At 37.4% G+C, this 22524-nt stretch overlaps 1 protein-coding gene across 2 annotated transcripts in view; it reads right to left on the reverse strand.

Moving 5' to 3' along the window:
* Window positions 1–3657: 3657 nt before the first annotated feature.
* The window catches only part of SLCO1B3 (solute carrier organic anion transporter family member 1B3), a 72981-nt gene continuing 54114 nt past the window's right edge, over window positions 3658–22524 (reverse strand). For both annotated transcript variants that reach the window (XM_019452149.2, XM_053894587.1), the window contains 3 exons: window positions 19016–19080; window positions 14380–14497; window positions 3658–3928 (listed from right to left, as the gene is read on the reverse strand). In XM_019452149.2, the coding sequence (XP_019307694.2) occupies window positions 3721–3928; window positions 14380–14497; window positions 19016–19080 (391 nt within the window). In that variant the 3' untranslated portion in view covers window positions 3658–3720. The remainder of the gene's footprint in view (window positions 3929–14379; window positions 14498–19015; window positions 19081–22524) is intronic.

The following is a 22524-nucleotide window of genomic DNA, read 5'->3' on the forward strand; positions in this document are numbered from 1 at the left end:
GGAATATCCTCATGTTCTCCATTCCCATTATCACAAACCTGCTTCTAGAGAAAAGATTGGAATCTCACTCACACTATTACATGACTAATAATTCGTGATCCCTTCCAATTTAAGTGAAGACCAAGTGTTAATTCAAAAGAATAAACTTCTAATGATGGAACTTGGGGCAACATCAGGTTTAACAATGGAGATTGGTTTGGGGTCAAAGATCCATCTATGACTTAGGGGCAGGAGTGCTCCACAGTGTTGCTGAAAATGCTCCACTTGCATAGTGCTCTCACTGGAATTTTTTTATTATTAATTCTCAATTTTTGGTAAAATATCCAAAAATACCTATGTTGAAATCGAAACAGAGATGAGAATGGTCCCTGTGAATGAGAGACAAGGACATGTTTATTCTAGAATAGTATTTATTATAGTGTATATTATCATATGTTTACATGCCTGTTTCTCCAACTCTTTTGTGGGCTCCCATAGGGCAAAGACTGTTTCATAAATGTTTTTGTTACATGTGCTTAGCATGTAGATGGCAGTCAAAAGATATTTTTAACATTTTGAAAAGTATTTCTTAGGGACACCTGGGTGGCTCAGTTGGTTAAGTGTCCAACTCTTGATTTCAGCTCAGATCATGATCCCATGGTTTGTGGGATTGAGCCCCATGTCAGGCTCTGTGATGACAGTGCAGAGCCTGTTTGGGATTCTCTCTCAACCTCTCTCTCTCTGCCCCTCCCCTGATCATTCTCTCTCTCTCTCTCTCTCTCTCTCTCTCTCTCTCTCTCTCTCTCTTTCAAAATAAGAAAATAAATGTTTTAAAATTTTATTTTTTCATTTAAAAATATTAAAGAAAAATTTCAAAACATCTAAAGTCCCCACTCCCTATCCAATGACCTTAATGGAGCTTTAAAATGTTTGCATATTGTTTTTATGAGTGGCATTTTTGGAGTTCATTTATTCATTCACTTATTCCTTCATTCAAAAATAATTGATGAAGCACCTGCTATGTGTAGGACACTGAGCTGAATGCTGGAAATAAAATAGGTAAAATGAGTTTAATTTCTACCTTCCTAGAGCTTATGACTGTGAGGGAGACAGTTAACAAATCATAAATACATGTAAAATCACTATTTTTTTAAGTCCTATGTTGCTACAAATATAATTGGAGGACTCTTAAGCAGAGAAGTCAGAGACACTGAAGGAATGGTGATTGAGCCTAGATCTGAATGCTGAGACGCGGTTAATTAAGTGGAAAAAAATTCAGAAGGAAAAAATATCATAGTAAAAGTTCCCCCTGCATGAAAATGGATGGGATTGTAAAGACAGGGTGCAAATAAAAAGTCTTAGGCTGTATACTGAAGTCTCTCTTCACAGCAGAAAGGCATTCTGCCACTAAATTTTTAATGTTTCTTTTCTAGATCTGATTTCCTCTTCAAATATATCAAATTTCCTAGGTTGGTGCTTTAGTTTGTCCTCTAAATTGCCATCTGACTTCTAAATCACCTACCTTTTTTCCATAATTTGCTTTTTTATCTTTTTCCTCCACATTTTCACAAATTTTCAAATTCAACTTCATCATTGATAAGGTTTTTTGGCCATTGTCTTCTTTTAACCTTATCCAATGTATGTCTTAATTACACTCTTGCATTATTTTGCGTCCTTGCAAACTTTCCTTATTCATATTTTTGTAGAATTCCCACTCCCCTCTGCTTTCCCCTAGGATTTGTATTCCTGTTTAATAAATGTCATTGAATTAAGGATTAATATTCTGGATTCTTGGATTCTGAACTAGATCAAATAATCTGAGGCATATTTTAATATTCTTTTCCTTCACTGCACATATCACATTTATAAATATAAATTTATTCTTTTAATTTATATCATTTTATAATTTTATAACAGTTAATTTTATAACATTGGTAATGTTTGTTTCCTTTAAAGTATAAGCTCCACAAGATAGGGTCCTTTGTTTTGTTTTGTTTTGTTTTGTTTACTATTATATTTCATTTTGCTTGACAGATATTTTATACTTGAAATATATTTGACACTCAAAAATTGTGGAATAAATATTCAAGATGTTGCCTTTATTTTTTTTTATAATGCTTTAAAAAACAGCTTCATAATTTTCTCTATTTTTTGAGACAAGGTCACACCAGACTTGTAACATAGTAACTGAGCATGTTGGTGGTTTTTCCAAATCTCTGTTTGTGGGAGGAATAAATCTTCTCAGGGCTACAGTTTGAGAATAGTTGAATATACATAACTTGTAGGCTAATTCTCAGATTCTAGCAAGCATCATATTATGTGACTTTGTCATACTCGGGAATACCTTCTCCTATCCTGTGGTTTTCTGTATCTCTTTATCAGGGACTCTATGTAGACTTTTTTTTAATATTTTAAAAAAATTTTTTTTAACATTTATTTATTTTTAAGACAGAGAGAGACAGAGCATGAACGGGGGAGGGTCAGAGAGAGGGAGGCACAGAGTCTGAAACAGGCCCCAGGCTCTGAGCTGTCAGCACAGAGCCCGACGCAGGGCTCGAACTCATGGACCGCGAGATCACCACCTGAGCCGAAGTCGGACGCTTAACCGACTGAGCCACCCAGGTGCCCCTAGACTTTTTTTTTAAAGGAGATGTCTAGGATACATGAAAAATTGTTTTGAATCAGAATCTCTGGGGGTGGGTACATAACTGGTTTCTTTTAAAAAAAGTTTTACAGGTTATTCTAATGCCAAAAATTGTCCTTTAACCTTATTGAGTATAAAAACTACAAATTTTTAGCAGTCAGTATAAAGCTGTTGTCACTTAACAAACACAATATTCAAACATTTGTTCTCATCCACCCTTATCTTATTTGTGAAAGCTGTCTCTTGGTGCACCAAAAACAAACAAACACACACAGACACACACACACACACACACACACACACGTAATTGAGAAACAGCTGGTAAGTTATCTGGTACAAACTCCATGTCTTCCAGGGAGCAAATGGAATGAAGATACATCTTGTAATGGGCTTTGGTTTCTCAAGTTAATGTCAGTTTTCTTAATCCACTTCCATGGGCCTGAAAGAAACTTAACACATTCTGTAATATGCTGTCTGACAATCATAGCTTGCAAATTCTCAATTATGTCTACTTCTTCACTAGTATTTTAATGGAAAGTTGGAAGAGGATACATCAGGGGTTCATGGTCAAATGCAATTTCAAATTATAAATTAATGAGGTCTGTGAAATACATGACTTAATACATGAATGACAGATGTCATCATAGTATAAAGCCTCCATCACATTAACTTCATGTTTGAGTAACATGGGCCAAACTGGTTTAAAAAAAAAAAAGTATTAGGCTTTTTTTTAAGGTTATTTATTTTTCTCCTTCCTTTTTACTTCTATTTTCTAGTCACTGGTTTTATTGAGTTACAATTACCTGGGCAAAAATTTTTTATTACATACTAACCATACCTCTCACTATAAATTTGTATGGATCATCTGCATTAATGTTCACCTAAAATGCATAGTCATACCCTGAACAAAGAGTACTCTCATTCCTTTTTATATATAGTCTGGTTCATTATGACAAATTCATAGGTGATTTGCTGTACTTTCATAAGGGAAGAGTGTGAGGACTCTCGGTGAAAAGACCAAGAACTGCTCAAAATAACATCCTACTACTTTAATACAATGTTAGTGTAAAACACAGCAACATATTTTTTTCTTCCCCTTACATATGTGCTTCATTGTCTGCAGAAGGTACAAAATATCCATCATTATTTAAGGGTTCTAAGTTTGCTTCATTCATATCTTTTCTTCCATTTTCTGACGCCCTGGTATTTTTTCCTTGATATATTTTCTTCATGGTGAAAATTAATACAACAAGCAGAATAAGTGCTGAAAATCTTAAGCTCACAATCAAGCCCAAGTAGGTATTTCTGTTAAAAGAGAAAAAAATTGAATTTCCATTTTCAGTCATTTAAAACAATTTACAGTGTTGTTCTCCAGTATGCAGAAGACCTCAAGAGGAAAAAGAAATGGGATTTGAAATTATACATAAGAATATTCAGTCAGCAATTCTAGTGGTTATTTTTACTGATACATAGGAGGGTTTTTAAAATTATTTTAAAAGGAATATATAAGCCACAGAAACTAAGCATGATTAATGATCTACCTAAATGCTTTATAAAAGTAAGGTATACTTGGAATGTTTAGCTTTCTCAAAGATGGATTAGTTCATGTGTAATGGAAAGAGACTATGAAGGAAATGAATTAACTAACAGATCATCAAATTGAATTCATTTAGATTGAACCAGGAGCCAAAGTTTAGTTTATAGGCTAAATGCAGTCCACAGCCCATGCTGTATGGCCTAGTGGAAGTGGTTTTTTTTGTTTGTTTGTTTTGTTTTAGTTTTATTTATTTATTTATTTATTTGAAATTTGTTGTCAAATTGGTTTCCATACAACGCCAGTGCTCATCCCAACAGGTGCCCTCCTCAATACCCATCACCCACTTTCCCCTCCCTCCCACATCAACCCTCAGTTTATTCCCAGTTTTTAAGAGACTCTTATGGTTTGGCTCTCTCCCTCTCTCTTTTTTTTGCCTTCCCCTCCCCCATGGTCTTCTGTTACATTTCTCAGGATCCACATAAGAGTGAAAACATATGGTATCTGTCTTTCTCTGCCTGACTTATTTCACTTAGCATAACACTTTCCAGTTCCATCCATGTTGATACAAATGGTCAGATTTTATTCTTTCTCATTGCCAAGTAGTATTCCATTGTGTATATGAACCACAATTTCTTCATCCATTCATCAGTTGATGGACATTTAGGCTCTTTCCATAAATTGGCTACTGTTGAGAGTGCTGCTATAAACATTGGGGTACAAGTGCCCCTATGCATCAGCACTCCTGTATCCCTTGGGTAAATTCCTAGCAGTGCTATTGCTGGGCCATAGGGTAGATCTATTTTTAATTTTTTGAAGAACCTCCACACTGGTTTCCAGAGTGGCTGCACCAGTTTGCATTCCCACCAACAGTGCAAGAGGGTTCCCGTTTCTCCACATCCTCCCCAGTATCTATAGTTTCCTGATTTGTTCATTTTAGCCACCCTGACTGGCATGAGGTGACATTTCATTATGGTTTTGATTTGTATTTCCCTGATGAGGAGTGACGTGGCACATCTTCTCATGTGCCTGTTGGCCATCTGGATATCTTCTTTAGAGAAGTGTCTATTCGTGTTTTCTGCCCATTTCTTCACTGGATTATTTGTTTTTTGGATGTGGAGTTTAGTGAGTTCTTTATAGATTTTGGAATCTAGCCCACCTACTGGAAGTTTTTAACAAAGCTACATTAAATTATCTTGCACACATGGTCGATTCTTATGATTCTCAGCTTTGGTTGCACATTAGAATTATACCAGGAGATTTTTTTAAATCCCATGCCCATGCCACAGTCCCTGAACAATTAAATAAAAATTTCTGAAGATGGGACACAGATATTTGCAGTTTTTAAAGCTCCTCAGGTGATTATAATGAACAAGAAAGACAGATTGTCACTGACCTAGTAGGTTAGGAAACACTCACTGGCCTCATGACATTGTTAACTAATTGACAAGCTTTACACAAAAAAAAATATTTGAACAATTATTAGGCTTAATTGAAGCTGAATGGATTTATAGAATTTTGAGCCATATAAGCTTAAATTTATTAAAATTACAATAGAATGTTGTGGTGTCCCACATATAACAAAAGAAATATTTTAAACCTTCAAATATATTTGTCTCATCCTTGGGTTATGTCAAGTAGTTCTACAACAATGTTAAACTTTTCAGAATTTCTATTGTTACTGAGAAAAATTACTATGTGTTTTTGGTTATGTAACTGTTGCTAAGAAAACTTGAGTAAACTGGGTTTAGGTTAGGGATTGATATCATAATGTAGATTTCTACTTCTTGGAGTAGGAATTGTTTACATTATTTTTATGCTAGATAAAATGAATGAACAATTATCTGGTTACCTCAAATATTAAATCCAAAAAAAATCATAAGGTGACTAGGTTTTGCTGTTTCTTCACTGGGGAACACGCTGCTTTTTTAAAATTCCACTTTGGACAATGTCTAGGCAGTACTTTTCAAAGTACTTTAGGCAATGAACACAACTGACCAAAAGGAAAGTGATAAGGCCCTTGAGTGAGCTTCAAAGTGTTAAGAGTTCTAAAGAGGGTTAGTTATCTCCAGCTGGTTGCAATATTGCAAACTTCATGACAGAAAGTAGTAGCTTTCTTAGACTGCCTTCTTTCACTTGGCAATGTGCATTTAAGATTCTTCCTAGGAGGGGGGGCCAACATTGTGGAGAAGTAGGGGGATCCAAAGGTCCCTCGTCTCACAAAGTAGTGTTGAAGCTAAAGGACTTTGAACTCCAATAGTCCAGAAGGAAAAGAGACTGTGGCTTCCAGGGACCCACCAGGACAACCTGATGGGTCATAGGTGTGTGACTGTGAACTGGAAGAGACAAAATGAACCGAGGGGAGGGATCCCCTTCTGCAGAGAGACAAAGGGAAGAGAAGAAGCAGCTGGGGAAGCATAGGTCTGTATCTAGACAAGAAAAATCACAGACTGGGACAGAGAAAGAGGCAATCTCTAACTGAGGGGCTTTCTCCGGACTGGGACTGGGGTCAGCTGCCTGGCCTGTGCCACCAGTTAGGGACCACCTATTGGGCAGCATGGAGTGCTGCTTCCCCAGTACTGGGCGCACAGAGTGGGAGTTTGAATTCCAGCCAAGCACCAGGACACTGGAGTTGGCGGAGCAAGACAAACCGCCTCATTTGCAGCCGAAGCACAGTGAGGACAGCTCAAACAGAGTGGTTTGGGACACCTGGCCCATGGAGGAGAGACTGGGGTGTCACCATTTTCTCCTCATCACCAACAAGGTGGGACTTCAGCAACGGAGACCCGGGGGGTGGAGGCAAGGCCAGTGAACACCATGCCACGCCCCTCTGCACCTGATAACTGTGTATCTACTGGAGTGAGATTGATACTGATGAACCAGATGGCCCCTACTCCAGACCAGCGCTGTCACATTGCCTGATTTAATTCTCAGACAATTCTTATTATATAGATACATTCTTCTTTCCTTTTCTCCTTCTTATCTCTTCCCTCCTCTAGTCTGGTTACTCTGGTTGTTGGCTTGTTTAAACAGACATATTTAATCCATTCTCTTGATACATGTTCCACATCTCTTTCTTTATTCTCCTTTCTTTCTCTCTGGATTAAGCCCTACAGTTTCTTTGTATGGATAACTTTATTTTCTTTTTCTTTTTCCTTTACTCCTTCTTTATTTTTCTTACTCTTTCTCTCTGGATTAAGCCATATAGTTTTTCTGGTCAATTTTTATTCTTTATTTTTCCCCTCCCCTGTCATTTCTCTCTTTGTATGGGATAAGGCCTCTTCCATCAGTACCTCCTCCACCCTTTTATTTACTTGTAGCTCATGTTTGGTTTTTTTGTTTTTGTTTTTTTGTTTATGCGTGTGTTTGAGTGTTTTTGTTTTCTGTGTGTTTTTTGTTTGTTTGTTTTCCTTTCTGGGGATACTTCAAGGAACAAATCAAAGCACACCTAGTGAAGAGTTCAAAACATCACTATGAGTAGGGAGATAAAGTAACCAAACTCACAACAAAAGACAGCAAGTACACTCTCCAAAAAACACCTCCTGAAGGTCCAGGCCCTGGACAGTGTATTACCCCTCTTTAATATAGTAGTTCTCAGAGGCGCAAGACACATAACAAGCTTTTAAAACACATAAGGGACATAAAACTAGCCAAAATGATGAAACAGAAGAATTCTCCTCAAAAGAAATTCCAGGAAGAAAGGACAGCTAAAGAACTGCTCAAAACAGATATAAACAGTATAACTGAATAATAATTTAGAAAAACAGTCATAAGATTAATCTCTGGACTTGAAAAAAGCATAGAAGACAGCAGAGAATCTATTGCTGCAGAGATCAAGGAACTAAAAAATAGTCATGATGAATTAAAAATGCTGTAAATGTGGTGCGAAATAAACTAGAGGTGATGACAGCGAGAATTGAAGAGGCAGAGGGGGAGACTGGTGAAATAGAAGATAAAATTATGGAAAAAGATGAAGCTGAGAAAAAGAGATATAAAAAAATTCTGGATCACAAGGGGAGAATTAGGGAACTAAGGGATTCAATGAAATGGAACAATATATGTATCATAGGAGTTCCAGAAGAAGAAGAGAGAGAAAGGGGCCAAAGGTGTGCTTGAACAAATCATAGCTGAGAACTTCCCCAATCAGGGGAAGGAAACAGACACTGAAATCCAGGAGGCACAGAGAACTACCTTCAGACATAACTTGAATTGATCTTCTGCATGACATATCATGGTGAAACTGGCAAAATACAAAGATGAAGAAAGAATTCTGAAAGCAGCTAAGGATAAACAGGCGTTAACCTACAAGGATAGACACATAAGGGTAGTAGCAGACCTATCTACTGAAACTTGGCAGGCCAGAAAGGAGTGGCAGGAAATTTTCAATGTGCTGAATAGGAAAAATATGCAGCCAAGAATCCTTTATTCAGCAAGTCTGTCATTCAGAATAGAAGGACAGATAAAGGTTTTCCCTAACAAACAAACCTGAAGGAATTCATCACCACTAAACCAGCCCTACAAGAGATCTTAAGGGGGGCTCTGTGAGTGTTGTAAAGACTGTAAAGCACCAGAGACATCACTATAAGCATGAAGCCTACAGATAACACAATGACTCTAAATCCAATCTTTCAATAATAACACTGAATGTAAATGGACTAAATGCTCTAATCAAAAAACACAGGGTATCAGAATGGATAAAAAAAAGACCCACCTAATTACTGTCTACAAGAGACCCATTTTAGACCTGAGGACATCTTCATATTGAAAGTGAGGGGATGAAGAACCATCTATCATGCTATTGCAAGTCAAAAGAAAGCTAGAATAGTCATACTTATATCTGAAAAAAAAAATAGATTTTAAACTAAAGACTCTAACAAGAGAGGAAGAAGGGCATTATATCATAATTACAGGGTCTATCCATCAAGAAGAGCTAACAATTATAAATGTTTATGCACGGAATACAGGAGCACCCAAATATATAAAACAATTAATCACAAACATAAGCAACCTTATTGGTAAGAATGTGGTAATTGCAGGGACTTTAATATTCCATTTACAACAATGGGCAGATCATCTCTACAGAGAATCAGTGAATAAACAATGTCCCTGACTAGTACACTGGACCAGATGGACTTGACGGATATATATAGAACTTTTCATCCTAAAGCAGCAGAATATACATTCTTCTTAAGTGCACATGGAACATTTTCCAAGATAGATTACATAGTGGGTCACAAAACAGCCCTCAGTAAATATAAAATAATTGAGATCATACCATGCACACTTTCAGATGACGATGCTACGAAACTTGAAATTAACCACAGGAAAAAGTTTGGAAAACCTCCAAATGCATGGAGGTTAAACAACATCCTACTAAAGAATGAATGGGTCAACAAGGCAATTAAAGAAGACATTTAAAAATATATGGAAACAAATGAAAATGAAAACACAACAATCCAAACCCTTTGGGATGCAACTAAGGCAGTCCTAAGAGGAAAATACATTGCAATCCAGGCCTATCTCAAGAAACAAGAAAAATCCCAAATACAAAATCTAACAGCATACCTAAAGGAACTAGAAGCAGAACAACAAAGAAACCCCAAACCCAATAGAAAAAGAGAAATAATAAATATCAGAGCAGAAATAAACAATATGGAATCCAAAAAAAAAAAACAAAAAACTGTAGAACAGATCAATGAAACAGTTGTTTTTTTTAAAAAAATAAGCGGGGCACCTGGGTGGCTCAGTCGGTTAAGCATTCGACTTCAGCTCAGGTCATGATCTACCAGTCCATGAGTTCAAGCCCTGCATCAGTCTCTGTGCTGACAGCTCAGAGCCTGGAGCCTGCTTCAGATTCTATGTCTCCCTCTCTCTCTGCCCCTTCCCTGCTCATGCTCTGTCTCTGTGTCTCAAAAATATAAAAACATTTTAAAAATTTTTTAAAAAGAAAAATAAGCAAAATTGATAAACCCCTTGCCAGAGTTCTAAAAAGAAAAGAGAGAAGACACAAATAGATAAAATCATGAATGAAAATGGATTTATCACAACCAATCCCTCAGAAATATGAGGAATTATCAGAGAATACTATGAAAAGCTATATGCCAACAAATAGGAAAACCTGGAAGAAATGGACAATTTCCTAGACACCCACACACTACCAAAACTCATATGGGAAGAAACATAAAATTTGAACAGACCCATAACTAGTGAAGCAATTGAATCAGTTATCAAAAATCTCCCAGAAAATAAGAGTCCTGGACCAGACGGATTCCCTGGGGAATTCTACCAGATATTTAAAACAGAGTTAATACCTATCCTTCTCAAGCTGTTCCAGAAAATGGAAATAGAAAGAAAACTTCTGGACTCATTATATGAAGCCACTGTTACCTTAATGCCTAAACCAGACAGAGACCCCACAAAAAAGGAGAACTACAGGCCAATACCCCCGATGAACATAGATGCAAAAATTCCCAACAAGATACTATCAAACTGAATTCAACAGCATATAAAAAATATTATTCACCATGATCAAGTGGGATTCTTTCCAGGGCTGCAGGGCTGGTTCAATATTCACAAATCAATCAATGTGATATATCACATTAATAAAAGAAATGATAAGAACCATATGATCCTGTCAATAGATGCAGAAAATGCATTTGACAAAATACAGCATGGTTTCTTAATAAAAACCCTAAAAAAGTTGGGATAGAAGGAACATACTTAAACATCATAAAAGCCATATATGAAAAGCCCTCAGCTAATACCATCCTCAATGGGGAAAAACTGAGAGCTTCCCCCCTGAGATCAGGAACACGACAGGGATGTCCACTCTCAACACTGTTGTTTAACATAGTGTTGGAAGTCTTAGCATTAGCAATCAGACAACAAAATGAAATAAAATCCATCAAAATCAGCAAAGAAGTCAAACTTTCACTTTTCACAGACCACATGATACTCTACATAGGAAAACCCAAAAAGACTTCACCAAAAGACTCCTAGAACTGATACATGAATTCAGCAAAGCTGCAGGGTACAAAATCAATGTACAGAAATCAGTTGCATTTCTGTACACCAATAATGAAGCAACAGAAAGAGAAATAAAGAAACTGATCCCACTTACAATTGCACCAAAAACCATAAAATACCTAGGAATAAACCTAACCAAAGATATAAAAGACCTGTATGCTGAAAACTATAGAAAGGTTATGAAGGAATTTGAAGAAGACACAAAGAAATGGAAAAAGATTTCCTGCTTATGGATTGGAAGAACAAACATTGTTAAAATGTCGATAGTACCCAAAGCAATCTATACATTCAATGCAATGCCAGTCAAAATTGCACCAGCATTCTTCTCAAACCTAGAACAAATGATCCTAAAATTGTTGTGGAACCACAAAAGACCCTGAATACCCAAAGTAATATTGAAGAAGAAGACCAAAGCAGGAGGCATCACAATCCCAGACTTTACCCTCTACTACAAAGGTGTAATCAAGACAGTATGGTATTGGTACAAAAACAGACACATAAACCAATGGAATAGAATAGAGAACCCAGAATTGGACCAAAAAATGTATGGCCAACTAATCTTTTACAAGGCAAGAAAGAGCATCCAATGGAAAAAAGACAGTCTCTTTAGCAAATGGTGCTGGGACAACTGGACAGCAACATGCAGAAGATTGAAACTAGACCACCTTCTTACACCATACACAAAAATAAACTCAAAATGGATGAAAGACCTGAATGTGAGACAGGAAACCATTAAAACCCTAGAGGAAAAAGCAGGGAACAACCTCTTTGACCTCAGCTGCAGCAATTTCTTACTTGACACATCTCCAAAGGCAAGGGAATTAAATTACTAGTAAAAATGAACTATTGGGACCTCATCAAGATAAGCTTTTGCACTGCAAAGGAAACAACCAACAAAACTACAAGGCAACCAACAGAATGGGAAAAGATATTTGCAAATGACATCGGGTAAAGGGCTAGTATCAAAAATCTATAAAGAACTTACCAAACTTAACACCCAAAAAACAAGAAATCCAGTGAAGAAATGGGCAGAAGACATGAATAGACACTTTTCCAAAGGAGATATCCAGATGGCCAACAGACACATGAAAAGATGCTCAATGTCACTCCTCATCAGGGAAATACAAATCAAAACCACACTCAGATATCACCTCATGCCAGTCAGAGTGGCCAAAATGAACAAATCAGGAGATTATAGATGCTGGAGAAGATGTGGAGAAACGGGAACCCTCTTGCACTGTTGGTGGGAATGCAAACTGGTGCAGCCTCTCTGGAAACCAGTGTGGAGGTTCTTCAAAAAATTAAAAATAGATCTACCCTATGGCCCAGCAATAGCACTACTAGGAATTTACCCAAGGGATACAGAGTGCTGATGCATAGGGGCACTTGTACCCCAATGTTTATAGAAGCACTTTCAACAATAGCCAAATTATGGAAAGAGCCTAAATGTCCATCAACTGATGAATGGATAAAGATGTGGTTTATATATTCGATGGAATACTACTTGGCAATGAGAAAGAATGAAATCGTTCCATTTGCAGCAACGTGGATGGAACTGGAAGGTATTATGCTGAGTGAAATAAGTCAAAGAAGGACAGATATTATATGCTTTCACTCATATGTAGATCTTGAGAAACTGAACAGAAGACCATGGGGGAAGGGGAAGGGGGAAAAATAGATACAGAGAGGAAGGGAGACAAACCACAAGAGACTATTAAATACAGAGAACAAACTAAGGGTGGATGGGGGGATGGGAGAGAGGAAAAATGGGTGATGGGCACTGAGGAGGGCACTTGTTGGGATGAGCGCTGGGTGTTGTATGTAAGCCAATTTGAAAATATATTCATAAGAAAATAAAAATAAAAATATTTTCCATCAAAAAAAAAAGATCCTTCCTGTCTCAGGGTACCTGGGTGGCTCAGTTAGTTAAGCGTCTGACTCTTGATTTCAGTTCAGGTCTTGATCTCAAGGTGATGAGTTCAAGTCTCTGTGGGGCTCCACACTGGGCAAAAGATTCTGCCTTGCCTTTCTGGAGCTTAATAGCTCATTTCTTCTTATGGTTGAATAGTATTCTGTTGCATGAATGTACCATAGTTTGTTTATCCATTTACCATGGAAGACCATCTTAGTTGCTTCATTTTTTTTTTGTCAATTATGAATGAAACTGCCATAAATATTTGCATACAGATTTTGTATGAGTGTAAGTTTTCAGCTTATTTGGGTAAATACCTTAGAAGCACAATTACTTGACCATATAGCAAGCCTATGTTTAGCTTTAAAAGAAACTGTCAGACTCTTCTAAAGTGCCTGTACCATTTTGCATTTCCACCAGCAAAGCAAAAGATTTCCCATTGTTCCATATCTTTGCCAGCATTTGGAACTGTTTATTTTTTATTTTTTAGGAGCTCTTTATATATTCAGGACATTTGCCTTGTGTCTGGTTATAAGTTACACCTTCTTTTTCCAATTTACCTTTTGTCTTTGAACTTTGCTTCAGTTTTGGGACACAGAGTTTTGTTTTGTTTTTTCTACTGTGGTTTTAGGGGCTAGGATCATACTGAGCAACACATTCCTGCTTCCTAGATAATTAAAAGTATTTCTACCAGAGTTTTTTTCCTAATACTTGTAGTTTCATATTGTAAATATATGTGTTTGATTAATGTGCATTTATTTTTTATGTAAGGTTAAAGTACTATTGCAACTATTTTTTTTCTAGATGACCATCCAGTTGTTTCCCCATGAGTAGAAGATTGTAGAAACAACATTTTTCCTTTTTTTTCCAGACCTATGACCAGAGCTCCAGCTGATAATTTTATATCATCTTAGAGAAGCCAGAATGTCACTGAAAATAGTTTTCTTTAGTATTAGGAGAGATTTTAGAAACAACAACAACAACAACAAAAACCTGAGTACAAATCCCAGATCTTATTGTTATTTACTGTATGATTTTGAACAAATTACTTATTCTTTTTGAGTCTTTATTTCTTCATATTTAAGGAAAAAGGAAAAAAATCCATTTCCTACAGTTGCTAAGAGTATTAAAATGAGATACCATGCTGCCTGATACAACATGAATACAAAGTTCATTAAATGGTGTTTATAATCATTATTATACCGAAAATGACATGTCATCTTTTAGGCATTAATATAGTCAAAGGAAAAAATCAATTCAAGAAATATATTTATGACATCTTACCCATATAATCTGGAGTTATACAACCTGCAAAACCCTCGTTTCCCACAGCTGCTGGTAGACCACTTCATACATGCTTTATCAATCAGAGCCCCAAAATATATAGGAGCTGGAATTCCTCCTGCAACATGAGATGAGAAAAGGTCAATTCAAGGAACATGTTTCAAACATAACTATGTGATATTCCACACTGATACATTTTAGATTAAGTAAAAGTTAAAAATTTTAAAGCACTCTTCCATTGTTTTGACCTAAATTTACTCAATATTTGAGACTGTTAGGAATCTCAAAGGCTCAAATCACATATAATAGCATATATCTGTTATCTACCTCACCCGCCACACATAGGGAAGAGAAGATGGAACATTAAACGCATGTACACTCTGTTCTTATGATTCCCAAGTAACTTAAGCCTGACTGATGAAAAGGAGAATGTTGTGAGTAAAACATGAAAGTTACGTTGGTTCGTACATAATTTTTCTTAGGCAAGGAAAGCTGAGGAATGGGAGTAGAATTATAACTTCACAGGGAAAGGTAAATGTTCTCAACTCAATTACTGCAAAGTCAGGAGAGTCTTGTACGCTATTTTTAAGAAAATTAGAAGGTAGGGGCACCTGGGTGGCTCAATTAGTTGAGCGTCCAGCTCTTGATTTCTGCTCAGATCATGATCTCACAATTCAAGCCCTGTGTCAGGCTCCGCACAGAGTGTAGAGCCTGCTTGGGATTCTTTCTCTCTTTCTCTCTGTACCTCCACGGCTCATGCTCAATTTCTCAAAACGAAATAAACAAACAAAAAATTAGAAGGTAAATGCCAACACTAGCTCTTCCTCCACAGACAAGCACAGGCTCAGCTTCACAGAATTCTAGGCATCTTGGCAGGTTGTCCTTTCTTGGCTTAGAGCTCCCCTTCCACTTTGTTGGTGTCATTAAAGCCCACAATCCTGCATTTTCTCTCCATTGATTGTGCACATTTTTAAAATCTCCTGAAGGAGCATGGGCTGTTCAAGTTAGGGCTGGTGGCTGAATTTTGTTTCTGTTAATGTTCTGATGAAAATGATGCCTAGGTGTCTAGTGGTCTGTGCCTAACCCAGGTTTTATTTGTAGTGTACAGTTTTACAGAATGTAAAGCTTTTTAGAAATACATATGCTGCCTTATAGAAGAAGTGCCCATCTATTCCTACTGCTATTTTAATAAACTCTGAGATAAATTCCTAGTTCAAAGGACTAGTAATTTGAATAAAATTTTAGGGACATGCCAGTAGAGATCTATATTGCATATGGTGGAACTGAAGTGGCCATGTTTTTACTTTGTTCTTTTTGTATTTTGATGAGTGGCTGACAATTTTTATTTTGTTACATAAAAGTGGTAGTGATTCATATTTCACAAATTTTATTAATTCCATTTACTTTTAATTAGTCTCAATTTTCTGAGAGTGAAAAATTGGAGATGACAAAAGTCTGGTGTCTGGGCTAAACATATCTGAGGAAAACTGGTACTGAGAAAATGGGTGAAAAATTTGCAGCTTTCCACAAATCACAGCCACCCTTTGAAAAATGAAAAATGCATGCCAATAATTTATTTTCCCCATATAATACCACCAGTCTGACCAAACTGACCAAACTTAATGCATTAAATGTTTTAGGTAACAACCTTGGTCTTAAGTCATTACTAGAATTTTAAAACTTCAAATTATCTATTTTTTGATTATCCTTTTCAGTTTAATGATTCTCTATGGACTCCTCACAATTTACACATATTTTGTATTCAAGAAAATTATTTGTGAAAGTTCACTACTCAGGATGCACTTTTTTTCTCCCCATAAAAGCAGTTAGGTTCTATTGCACCATATATTGGACACATCAAAATAATGTGCTTAATTAGGATGGTAAAATTCCTTGCTTTCTGTTTTATGGCATTAGAATAATTTCCTCTAGTCTCAATCTTATTTCAGAATCTAAGGAGGAGTGCTTGCTTCCACATTCTATTTCATCTGCTAGCTTCTATGGCTTAGCTTCTAGGAGTGGGGCATCTCCATCATATCTGGAGGCAGGAAGCTTCTAGGACAGACAGAGCTGTGAGATTAGAGAAGAACAGAAGGAAGGCTGGGTCGAGAACTAAGTGGAATCCTGCAGCACCTCCATCTTCTTCTCTCCATATGTTTTGTATTTCCTCTTTCTACCTTTAAGGATCTGTGGCCTTCTCAAATATACTTCCTGTACAACTTCTCCAGTGCAATTAGCCATAGAGTTATGTTTCTTCCTTTTGCTTGCACAGATCCCAGGGACTGGCCCCTCTCGCTTACTTTTCCTTCTGCCATCAGTGGCTGCCTCCAGGCCTGGTCAGTCTTCTACCCCAATCCCTACAGGAATGGTGCTCTTTTCCTACTTCCCAGGAATAAGCATACTATGTTAATACATCTTACAAAGGGGCTTGCACAGGAGTTAAGTTAGGAGTTGGTGAGCTAGCAAGGGAAATCTGTGTGGTATAAATGGCAAATGACAACAAGGGAAAAAGGGCGATATCCTATATCTTGTACTAATCACCTCATTCGAATATTTAGAAATAGGACTCTAACCTCTGGAGTCTACAGCCCTACTCTTTAACAACATAAAACATTACGTCCTGAGCTTTCTTTCGTTCAGAACACTCCTTTAGTCCCAGATGTTCAGTCCTACCATTTAGTTCCCATTTCCTCTCTCATTTTTAACTTCTGATAAAGGTTAGGGTCCCCAGCCTTAGAGAAGAGGCACAGCAAAAAGTCTGCTCCTGTTGTTTCACACAATCTCAGCCTGACCGGATACCCAGTACTTCCAAGCTGTTTTGGGCATTAACGTCTTTGTGTAGAAGGAAGGCCCTCCACTTTGCCTATGGGAAGTAATATTCTTAATTCTAAAAGTAGAGAAACTTGGAGGATCACTTATCTTTGTGTTAAAAAGAGTGTAAAACAAATATGATGACTCTTTGTTCTAGTTAAACCTTGACATTAACTAGAATGAACAATCAAATTCTCTTTTAATAGATTTTGGATACTAGCCCTTTGTCCGATATGTCATTTGGAAATATCTTTTCCCATTCCGTTGGTTGCCTTTTAGTTTTGTTGGTTGTTTCCTTTGCTGTGCAGAAGCTTTTTATCTTCATAAGGTCCCAGTAATTCACTTTTGCTTTTAATTCCCTTGCCTTTGGGGATCTGTCGAGTAAGAGATTGCTACGGCTGAGGTCGGAGAGGTCTTTTCCTGCTTTCTCCTCTAAGCTTTTGATGGTTTCCTGTCTCACATTCAGGTCCTTTATCCATTTTGAGTTTATTTTTGTGAATGGTGTGAGAAAGTGGTCTAGTTTCAACCTTCTGCATGTTGCTGTCCAGTTCTCCCAGCACCATTTGTTAAAGAGACTGTCTTTTTTCCATTGGATGTTCTTTCCTGCTTTGTCAAAGACGAGTTGGCCATATGTTTGTGGGTCTAGTTCTGGGGTTTCTATTCTATTCCATTGGTCTATGTGTCTGTTTTTGTGCCAATACCATGCTGTCTTGATGATTACAGCTTTGTAGTAGAGGCTAAAGTCTGGAAAGAGCTCACCAAACTCCACACCCAAAAAACAAATAACCCAGTGAAGAAATGGGCAGAAAACATGAATAGACACTTCTCTAAAGAAGACATCTGGATGGCCAACGGGCACATGAAAAGATGTTCAACGTCGCTCCTTATCAGGGAAATACAAATCAAAACCACACTCAGATATCACCTCACGCCAGTCAGAGTGGCCAAAATGGACAAATCAGGAGACTATAGATGCTGGAGAGGATGTGGAGAAACGGGAACCCTCTTGCACTGTTGGTGGGAATGCAAATTGGTGCAGCCGCTCTGGAAAGCAGTGTGGAGGTTCCTCAGAAAATTAAAAATAGACCTACCCTATGGCCCAGCAATAGCACTGCTAGGAATTTATCCAAGGGATACAGGAGTACTGATGCAGAGGGGCACTTGTACCCCAATGTTTATAGAAGCACTCTCAACAATAGCCAAATTATGGAAAGAGCCTAAATGTCCATCAACTGATGAATGGATAAAGAAATTGTGGTTTATATACACAATGGAATACTACGTGGCAATGAGAAAGAGTGAAATATGGCCCTTTGTAGCAACGTGGATGGAACTGGAGAGTGTGATGCTAAGTGAAATAAGCCATACAGAGAAAGACAGATACCATATGGTTTCATTCTTATGTGGATCCTGAGAAACTTAACAGAAACCCATGGGGGAGGGGAAGGAAAAAAAAAAAAGAGGTTAGAGTGGCAGAGAGCCAAAGCATAAGAGACTGTTAAAAACTGAGAACAAACTGAGGGTTGATGGGGGGTGGGAGGGAGGGGAGGGTGGGTGATGGGTATTGAGGAGGGCACCTTTTGGGATGAGCACTGGGTGTTGTATGGAAACCAACTTGACAATAAATTTCATATATTAAGAAAAAAAGAAATTCTCTTTTAAGTTACTTAGTTTTCCTCTCATTTTTTATTTACAACAAAAATAGAAATTATTTTGAATTGTAACTTCTAAACATTTCTTATAATTGGAAATTAATTATATTCAGTCTGTGAGCTTTGGCATGAAAATTTGTATCTTAAATTTTTAATCTCTATATTTAGCATACCTAATGCTCGTATAGTTAGTGAATGGAAACCCACTGCAAGGGATTTCAGCTGAGGTTGAACATTTCTGAAATAAAATAAGGGCAAAGAAACATTAAACATCTCCAAAATACCAAACCAAGTTCAATACTTAAACATTTCTTGGGGCTCCTGGGTGGCTCAGTGAGTTAAGCATCTGACTCTTGATTTCAGCTCAGGTCGTGACCCCAGGGTCATGAGATCAAGCCCCGCATCAGGCTCCATGGTGAGCATGGAGCCTGCTTAAGATTCTTCCCCTCCCTTCCTCCCTCCCTTCCTCTCTCTCTCTGCCCCTATTTACTCTTTCATAAACAAACAAACAAACAAACAAACACTCAGTGGCATTGTTCTTCATGATCAAATGAAAACCCTCAAGTGAATGGCTGACATTTCAAGTTGTCTTTCAGTTGTTTTAAAACGGGAACATATGAGTGATAATAATTATTATTCTCTTATTTTTCAATATGTTGAGATTTCAAGACAGTTTAGCATTTTCACATTTGATCCTTTGAAATCCTATCAGTTTGTGATTGGAACAGACTTTATTATGCCTACAAAGAAACAGATCTCCTGTGACCCATTCAGTTGACACAGGCCACGTGATACAGCAGATGCTTTTATTGAGGTCTTGGTGTGAGGAGAAGAACTCTTTTACCATCCTATTTCTGTCATTTCTGCTAAAAGCAAAGTTCACTAATATGATTCATAAACCATGGAATATAACCAAGAGGGTCAAAAAAGATTCCTGTGTATTCTAGTGTCTAATGTATGTAAATGGCATTTTAAAGGGAGCAAGCACATTTGTATCCTCTCTTTTAGAAATTAACTCACTCTTCCATTTAGAAATTTCTTTCCACCATTCCATTTTTCTGTGTCCAATGAGATGATGACACTACCATACCTGTGATAGCCTAATACATTTCAAGTGAAATGAATTATCCAGCAGTAATGGCAGGATAGGGAGGAGTTGACTGTTTCTATGGAATATTTCTATGGAAATACTTGATTAACTAATACAAAGGTGTTTTTTTTTTTTATTTGAACTGTTTGGATGACTGTATTTGTTCATAGAGATAAGCAGATTTAGTCATTCAACAGATGTCTAAGTGTCTCCTATGACATTCCATGCTAGTTCTTGTTCTTGAATAAGGAGATAATGGTTGTTCATATTGAATAAGTGACTTGGAGAAATCATGTAACCTCTCTTAGTATCAGTTTCCATATTCCTGAGTCCCTGGGTTCCGACATGGTTTAGTTCATTCTTTAATCACACCCAGTCTCTTGTTCTTACAGCACTCAAACTCTTCCATTATATCCCTTGTTACCAGGAAAATCTTTAGATCATATGTTCTTAGGAAAGTTTTCACTTTCTTGTTCTAACAAAGCCTGGCTTCCCCCTGATGGTTCTCTTTCTATGCAACTCTTTCAAGTGGGGGCTGTTTTTCTCCCATAGCCTGCAGTCTCACTGGGCCTCAAGAATAGATGTCCTTCTTGCCTTTTCCTTTACTTATTTTTTTACTACCTGCAGACTCTAGTGCCTCCTCTGAAAGTCCTCTAACTTCCCTCAAGTATTGTGCCATTCTAATATATCATTCTCTAACTTGCTGAAATATCTATGGACTAGCACAACACTCCCTGCCCCCCCCCCCATCATTCCTTGGCAATTTTAGTACTAGGCTGTGATTTTTTTCCCAAAACTATATCTGCCACTCTTCATAGTTATTTTAATAATCCATGTAAACCATCCTCTCAAAGCTCTGGCCTACATGTTTCTTGACCTCTTCACCCATTTGGGGTTATCTCACCCACTGCATGGTCATGCTAATCAGTACATACTTCCCTAATTATCAGCTTTGAGCTCCCTTCTTCATAACACCTCTTAACTTCACTGTATCCACTAAACCATCTCCAACAAAGTTCAGACCCACAGGGCTCTTCAGGACCTTGCCACCCTCCACCTTGTCCCCACCCATCTCCGTTTTCACCACCTCATTTCTTTCCTACCATGTTCTCTCATTACCATCCTTCCTTTCATATACCTTAAACTTCATGTCCCTCTCATCCATTATTGTCCCAGGCAAGCAAAAATGCTTTCATCCAACCCCTACCTTTTTCATTAGACCCCTCCAGAGCTGTGCTGACTTGAGGAAATCATTCAAACATTCTGACTAAGCTCATTTTAAATTCATAAGTACAACCCCCAAGGGCCTCTGGTACAATCCTACTGTATTTTACTAGCCCACTTTCCCAGTTTATTCTCCCAACCTTAAAGATTATTAGTTCCCACTTTCTGATCTCATTTCAAGCCACTTCTTTTTCCTCCTCTCTCTTAGTTGATTACCTTGCATTTTATTTAGCAGAAAAAGTAGAAGCAATCAGAACAGACTTTCAATACCCTTGTATGAGTAAAGCTAAACATGTAACTCTTTTTTTTTTACTCACATAGAAGACATTCCTTTCTGTTATAGAATAAACTCCATGCACTTGTTCATATCCCCTTTCACCTTCCCCTGTCATGTTCCCTTTCTTTCCTGTACCATCAATTTCCTTAAACTCTACTGGATAATTCTCATCAGTACACAAGCATGCTATAATATCTAACATAAACAGAAATCTTGACACCACACCCTTGTTAACTTACCACATCTCTTCTCTGCTTTTTTATATAACATTACTAATATGAAGGATTTTCCCTGAGTATCTACACTTCCCCTTCTTGCATTTTCTATTGGTTCTTTGCAAAACAGCCCTTCTTTCCTCCCATCTTTATGCATTACTTTTGTTAAATCTAGTGACAAGTACATAATGAAATCCAACAATTACTCCCTAATCTTTAACTGCCATGATACACCTTCTTGGTTTCTCTCCAACCTCATGGAATCTCTTTCCTAGTTTCCTTCAATGGATTCTCCTCCTATTCTTGGTTTATGAGATTAGAGTGCCTGGGTCTTGGTTCTAAAATCTTATTTCTATCTGTATTCAATCTTTAGAAGGTCTCAACATTGCCAAGACTGTAAATAACATCTCTGTGTTATTCATTCCAAATTTAATGTCTCCTGCTCCAATATTTCATCAATAGGCATCTCAGACTTACAGGGATAGAACAAATTCTTGCTTATCCACTATCTTCAACTACCCTTCCTTAGTCTGCCTCAGTTTGTTGAAAGTACCACCATCTTCTCAGAGCTGAGCCAGAACCTTGAAATCATCCTTAAATTTTTCTTCTTACATGCCACATTCAATCCATCAGCAAATACTATTGACTTGGTTTTAAAAACAGATCAAAGACAAACTCATATCACTTTCTAATTCCTTTACCATCACTATCCTCAATCAAATTCCCATCCTGTGAAGAACTATCAAAGCCTTCCATTCTCCCTGATTCCATCCTTGAGTCCCAAAAACTTGATCTCCACACAACAGCCAGAGTCATCTTACAATTGGATAAGTCAGGTGTATAATTTTAATGCCTAATGGCTCTGCTGGCTTCTTA

This window comes from Panthera pardus, unplaced genomic scaffold (genome assembly GCF_024362965.1).
Source record: "Panthera pardus isolate Hobbes unplaced genomic scaffold, ASM2436296v1 HiC_scaffold_6, whole genome shotgun sequence".
NCBI classification, from domain to species: Eukaryota; Metazoa; Chordata; class Mammalia; order Carnivora; family Felidae; genus Panthera; species Panthera pardus.